The 7129-nt window shown below is 38.4% G+C and overlaps 1 protein-coding gene across 1 annotated transcript in view; it reads left to right on the forward strand.

Annotated features, from left to right (window-relative positions):
* Positions 1 to 4913, forward strand: part of MTBP (MDM2 binding protein) — a 28257-nt gene extending 23344 nt beyond the window's left edge. The window contains exons 19-22 of the mRNA XM_009995376.1: positions 130 to 367; positions 1515 to 1628; positions 3328 to 3393; positions 4878 to 4913. Coding sequence (XP_009993678.1) covers positions 130 to 367; positions 1515 to 1628; positions 3328 to 3393; positions 4878 to 4913 — 454 coding nt within the window. The remainder of the gene's footprint in view (positions 1 to 129; positions 368 to 1514; positions 1629 to 3327; positions 3394 to 4877) is intronic.
* Positions 4914 to 7129: the final 2216 nt, after the last annotated feature.

Raw genomic sequence — 7129 nt, forward strand, 5'->3', positions numbered from 1 at the left:
CCAGTATTGAGCATTTTTACCAGGAGCCTCTATAGGAGAAACAAAGGTCCAAAAAAAAAAAAAAAAAAAAAAAAAAAAAAAAAAAAAAGTCAATACAGAATTTAGAAGTTTTTATCTTTTTCTCTGCAGGCTGACCAAGTCTGAGAGCACAGATTCTCTCCTTTCTCAGGCCAGTGGGAGCAGTGGGGGTCCCTGCACAGTTGCTGCAGGGAGGCAGCGCCCTGACACCTCCGTGTCTGTAGCTCCAGCGCCTCTGAAGCCGCCTGGGCTGCCCCGCAGAGGAGCCACCAAGGCTGGGTCAGCACCTCGCCCGAGGGCAACTGAATCTGAGCCAGCAAAGGAATCAAGATCTCAGAAGCATACCAGGGTACAGGTTTATGTTGTTTGCTTCGTGAAAAACCATCTGCTTAACTTCTTTCCATGTGACTTGGGTTTTTTTATTTTTTAACTCAGAGTGAACAGTCCTCAGCTCTATTTGTTATTCAATTTCATGCTGTTCGCTTTGTAAGTGGATGCTGAAGGCACTGAGGAGAGCACTGCAGAAGCAAGGAGAGAAAAAGTGTGTAAGGAGTATTATATCATGCCCAGGGAACTAAGGCTGAGAGATAACTAGGAATAAAAAAGGAGGGAATGGGTATCAGTGAGTAAGAATTATAAAATTAAATTACAAAGAATTAGAAAATTAAAAAATCAATATAAAATCTAAAGGCACCAAATAAATATCTGTGCTGGAAGAGCCATTGTGGAAGAACAGACAATTCTGAGAATAAAAAGCTGTTCCCATACTTGTGCAAGTCCATTAATTGAGATACCATTTAAATACTTTGATTCAATAATATTTAATTATTAGCTGTACATATTATAAATACCACTTTTAAAATACAGTCCACAAAACTGTTCCTGGCTTGGTGACATTAAATTTAAATTAATGCCATGGTGCTAGAGAGGACACTGCGTGAATGTGGGTGTCGTAATGTCAAAGGCAAGTTGGGGTGACCTGAGTAAGCTTAAATTGCTGTGACTCATTCAGACCTACAGCAAAGTTTAAATATCTCTGATATAAAACACCTCTGATATAAAGAAGAGTAAATTTTCTAGTCTAAACTGTAGTGTCTGTTTTTTAATGAATTTTTTTTTCTAATAGCGACATGTCAAACAAGAGAATATCAATATAAAAAACCCCTTATATATATATATTTTGCGGAAGAGAAAACTCAAGCTGTTATAGTTTGTTTTTTTCCTGTCTTCCAAGCCCCAGGTGAATATTCACTGATTCTGTACATAGTTCTGGTGTGGAAGCATTTGCTTTATTTTTGAGATAAAGGAAGTAGAAATAGATTGTTAAATAATTCTGCCCAAATTTAGTCAGTAGATTTACACCAATTTTCCTAAGGATTAATGACAGAGGCAAGATCAAGAAAGATCAGGTGTTCTATATTTTTTTCCTTCCCTTGGACAATTTTTCATTCTAGTAATGGGGATAAACTTTTGGGTGTGTTTCTATTGTTTTCAAGATGCTGAAGGAAGTGGTTGCAAAGACTCTTCAAAAACATGGAGTTGCAGAGGACCACAAGTGCTTTGCATCATGCAGCCAGCGTCTGTTTGAGATATCAAAGTTCTATTTAAAGGTAACTGGAAGACACACTCTTACAGTTGTTCTTGGTTAAGTGAATACACTCCTGAATAAAACTCGAGAAGGACTGTGGGATATTCAGACTTGATTAAGCTAATGCTTCCTAGTGGTGTGTTAGTAGTGTTTAGAGTGTGTGGATAAACCTTTGGAATTGTTGTCTAATGTGGAAGCTAGTTCTACAGTATACTTTTGTGGTTTTATTTATTTTTAAACCTTAAAGATAGAGATAAGATGTTACAGATGCCTTTTAGAGATAAGATGTTACAGCAGTGGTCTGTAAGGTAAGGTCATGCTTGTACTGTATTTCTTCCTTAGCTGTTGTGCTGCCTCCCAGCCATAGCTGTGACAGCTGAGCTCCTCCCTTGTTCCAAGGCTATTGGCTCAACAGGTAGCCTACACAACTGACTCAGAAATTCTAGTTTCCTGACATGCTCACAGAAGTCCTTGTAAACTCATTGGAAATGTGCACAATTATCTAACACATACTGACTTGGCAGCACTGCATAGAATTGCATCAGCCTTGCTGAGATGAGAATTCTTTCCACAACACCTAGGAGACTTTGTGAGTCAATGCCTGAGCCCACATTACTTAGTCTGGGCACCAAATTGAGTTAAACTACAGAACAGGGTGTTTCTGTTCATTTGCATGCATTTATCCTACTAGTTATTTGTCAACTAACTCAGCTTAGTCAGCTTTAGTAAAGGTGATTTAAGTTAGATTTAAGTTGCAATTGAAGAGAGCTGAATGCTTACACAGGCAGTTAGAACATGTTGATGATGAACACCAACTTCTTAAATGGAACACAATTGTGCATTAATTCTGGAAGCACTCCCAAAATCTCTCTGAAATAGGCCCTGAAGGAGGATCTTCTAATCCAAAATCAGAAAGAGCTGGGTATAGGGATGAGTAAGTAGGGTGAATCAGATGGGTTCATAGTTCTATTCCAAGTAGAAGAGCAAAAGGAGGAGTACTGCCATGATCCCACTCTTTGGAAAGCTGATCTAGAGAGAGGTGTAGCTGTATTTTTTTCTCCTGAACTGGCTTGCAACTGCAAGTCTGTCAGAGCCCTTTGAATCCTTTTCTGTTCTGCATGCTTCAGAAGCATGATGTTACAGGTATTATTTTCCTTGGGAGACAAGTAGTAAATGAATTTTCTTAGATTTCTGTTCTCTTTAGGCAAAGCTATGTGCTTGCTTTGTGTATGACAATGGATTAAGTTGGGCTAATTAGACTACAAAACAGACAAGCCATTCTAGGTTTTATTTCTTGCAGTGATTTTTTTTCTCTATGTTCTTCTCTCTGTTCCTTGCCAGAACTCTCTATTGCAATCTAAGTGCACAGTTGATTTCCATGCTTATATAGGAGTAAGAATTCAGTCAAGACTGATGAACTTTGAATAGCATTTAAAAAAAGAAAATAAATTTCTGAAAGTTTGCAGGAGGTTAGAAAAAGTGGGGCTCAGTTCTACACATCATTACTAGGTCTGGAGAGCTGCAGGGAAAGCTGCAGCCCATTGGAATAGACTTAATTATTTATTTTTTAAAAGAAAAAAGCAAAGTCAAATAATTCTTCCATGGTTTTGAATAGGATATTAAAATATTAACATCCCCCCTGATTATCAGGGCTCTTATAACCCGAACTAGAGTGACTGTATGACTTTGCTAATTTCTGTGGCTTTGTTTTTAATATTTAGGATCTTAAAACTTCTAGGGGGCTGCTTGATGAAATGAAGAAAACAGCAAACAATAATGCTAAACAGGTAAGGTGATTTATTTATTTGTTCCTTTAACTAGCCAAGGCTAAATGTAGTTGTGACAGCTTGGCTGTAGGATGGTTTTGTCCACAGCATTAAGAAGAGATGCATTCCTAGGGCTGTGTGTCTCGTTTCACTTTGTTATCTCCCAAAATGTTTTAATCATCCCCCATGGCAAATTTTCCAGTTGCATATATTCAGGTTTTAGATGGTATTCTAGTTATAGCTGCCAGTATGATGTGGCACAGTGAGAAATGGAAATGAAGGCCATAGATGTTTCCACAGAGCTGGAACAAAAAAAGTAGAGATAAGATTTGAGAGAAACCTGGATCATTAGGGAATTCTACTTTCCTTGTGTTGAGGGAAATAATGTTTCTTTTCAAAGGTGAGGATGCAGTGAAGGGATCTATAAAAGGAAATAAATTTCTTAAAAGAAGCAATGAAAATTAGTAATTTTAAGCTTGGTGATAACTGTAAGCACAAGGCATATCAGATGAGCTTGTTTGTGTGTGAAACTTACATGAACAGCAGCAGAAAGCAAATGACAGGAGTAAATACTCCTTTCCTCCAGAGATAAGGTAACTCTGATTTAAAGTCTGGAAAACATGCTGAAGTGACTCCATGATTGTAAAAAATAATAATAATTTAAAAAAAATGTTATTGTGCATATTTTGCATCTTTACAGTAGAGTTTTCAAAATCATACATTAAGTGGAAGGTACTTAAGTAAGAAAACCCAAACTCTTAAAGGAAACTGCTAGATCCCCACAGAATTTATTCTAGGACAGTAGCATTTACTGTATTCTGTACTGTATTGCCTTGTGAATTGCTTCTTGCAGATGATAAGGTTTTAAAAACTACATGGGTTGTGATGTTTGATGTCCAGTGGGAATCATGCTGACACACTGTTTTTCACCACTAATTTTATGTGTGTTTGCTGGAGGCAAAGAGGCATTAAAATTGAGGATCTCTTAAGCTGGCCACTCTGCCTGTATTAGAGAATACTTTTGAAACTACCTTATTAAAAACACAGTTGTCCAGGACTGGCCAGTGAACTAGTCTAAACTGACCTGTTTGGGGAACAGCAGTAATAATGCTGGCAGATACAGCAGTGTACGAATCATTCTTTATTCTTTCTTTTACAACTTTAGGAATTTTCTGTGCTGGAAACACTAGATGTTAGGATTGGGTGTGCATCTTGTTGATAATACATGGAGAGAGTGAGGCAAAGTAGCTCAGTTCAGGGGATCTAAAAATGCCTTTTTTCTAAAGGCAAGTCAGTCTGCAAAATAAAATACAGTTCTTGGGTAACATTGTATCCTCTCAGGTTATTGAGAGGTTTTTCTCCTTTTGAATGGATTACTTTTAAATCCTGTTTAGTAAACACCACACAGGTGGTGATAAAGAATTGATAAAGTATATGTGATGTTCTTAAGTTACTTTCAGAACTGGAAATATGTCAATAATTGATTTTCTCATTTGTTTTCCCAGGTGATTGAATGGGTTTTGGAGAAGACTGGCAAGTAAAGGTACTGACTGGCTGCACTTCACACCTTCCTAGAAAGTGCAGAGACTTGAATTTCCAAGTAAAAGCATTATACTGCCTAACATGCATATCTACCTACCAGAAGGACTTTGGTGAGTCTAATTATGTAGACTCAGTTCTCAAGCACAGTAGCACGTTTTGAAACTTTTCATACTCAAAGTTTTAATTTTTAAAAATTTTCAAAAGAAAAAGGTTTTCTTTTATATGCATATTTATTCTGTTTCATTGATAAATGGAATACAGCTTGACTTGGTCTGATAAAGCTTTGTATGCTTTTCAACCTGTATATTTGGTTTTTTATGTGAATAAAACCCCACCAGATTTGATTTTAATAAAAATACTTAGTTTTTACTTGCTGTTGTATAAACAGCTGTTTACTGCACATTCACATTTTATAGAATAATTAATAACAGTTCCTATTCTGCAGGTGAAAATAAACGTAATTAGAATTTGAGTCACAATTTTCTCTCTGTTGTAGTATAAGGAAAAAACAAACATGTCTTTTGAAACATGATGCAAGGTCCCATTAAAGAAAGGAGCATTGTTTCACAAGCTGAATTTCCAATATTCCATGTGTACTCTTTGTTAATGCTCCCTAGAAACCATTCATAATGGGGGAGCTGAAAATCCCACAGCATTCTCCTAGAGAAGCTGGTGGCTCATGGCATAGACAGATGTACTCTTCACTGGGTTAAAAACTGCCTGGATGAGTTGGCGCAGAGTTTGTAGTCAGCAGAGTTAAATCCAGTTGGTGGCTGGTTACCAGTGGTGTCCTTCAGAGCTCAGTTTTGTGGCCAGTCTTGTTCAGTATCTTTAGTAATGATCTGGATGAGTGGATTGAGGACTCAGTAAGTTTGCAGATGACATAGTTGGGTGGGACTGTTGATCTGCTTGAGGGTAGGAAGGCTCTACAGAGGGACCTGGACAGGCTGGATCGACGGGCCAAGGCCAATTGTATGAGGTTCAACAAGGCCAAGTGCCGGGTCCTGCATTTCAGTCACAACCCCAGGCAGCTCTCTTGGGTAAGAGTGGCTGGAGAGCTGCCCAGAGGGAAAGGACCTGGGGGTATTGCTCAACAGCTGGCTGAATATGAGCCAGCTGTGTGCCCAGGTGGCTAAGGTTGTAGGGAGGTGGGAGTTCGCCTCTTCTCCCAAGTAAATAATGACAGGACCAGAGGAAATGGCCTGAAATTGCAGTAGAGGAGGCTTAGACTGGATATTAAGAAAAATTTCTATACTGAAAGAGTGGTTAGGCAATGGAACGGCCTGCCCAGGAAAGTGGTTGTCACCATTCCTGGAGGTATTAAAAAAATGTGTAGATGAGGAACTTCAGGCAGTGCTCTAGTGGGCTGTGTGTGTGTGTGTGTGTGTGTTGACAGTTGGATGCAGTGATCTTAGAAGTGACAATTCTGTGATTCTGTGAAAATCAAATGATAGCAGCAATGAGGTTTGTGAGAGCTGTGAAAGAGCTGCCATGCTATGATGAAATGGAATGGAAAGAATAATTTCAGAGTTGCAAGCACAGTAAAATATGAAATTTGGCCTCAGTTTGCTATAGTCTCAGGCCTGTACCTGCCTTGTACTACTCTAATTATTCAAGTTCGTATTATGTTGAAATGAGGAGCTCCTACCAGAACAAATATATTTTACAGCTTTCAGTGTAAGGATTTCCTATTCATCAACTATACTAACATGATTGAAATTGATAGAGGTGTAATGTTATTGTTTGCTATATTCTTCTGGAAGGAAAATGGATTAAGCAATACTAATATAAACAAAAGGCATTACTATGAGAAAGTAATTGAACTAAACCAAGTCTAGGTTAGACTTAATACTGTAAAATCTACTTAAGCTCTAAAGCTTAAGTAAGAGCCTTCCTGATCTCATGACATTATTCTTTGCTTAATTCTATTTTGTCTAAAGCCAAGCCCCAAGCAGGCTTTTGGCGTCTAACAGGGTCTTTAACTCTTCTGATTGTGTGTTCCAGCGTGTATTGTTCTCCTGAACCCTACAAGACCTCTTGTAAGTGTGTGCCCCTGTTCTAACTTCACTTTGAGCAGCAGCAGAGCTGTGTGGCTGTTCCACTGTGACAGGGGGCTCTAGTGAGCACAATGTGCCTCTTAGCCCAGGTGAAGGCAACTATTATTTGTCTGGAAGACCACACATACGTTGCATCCAGGTTTCACTGATTTGGTGAC

Source organism: Chaetura pelagica, unplaced genomic scaffold (assembly GCF_000747805.2).
Source record: "Chaetura pelagica isolate M959 unplaced genomic scaffold, ChaPel_1.0 scaffold53, whole genome shotgun sequence".
In the NCBI taxonomy this organism is placed as follows: domain Eukaryota; kingdom Metazoa; phylum Chordata; class Aves; order Apodiformes; family Apodidae; genus Chaetura; species Chaetura pelagica.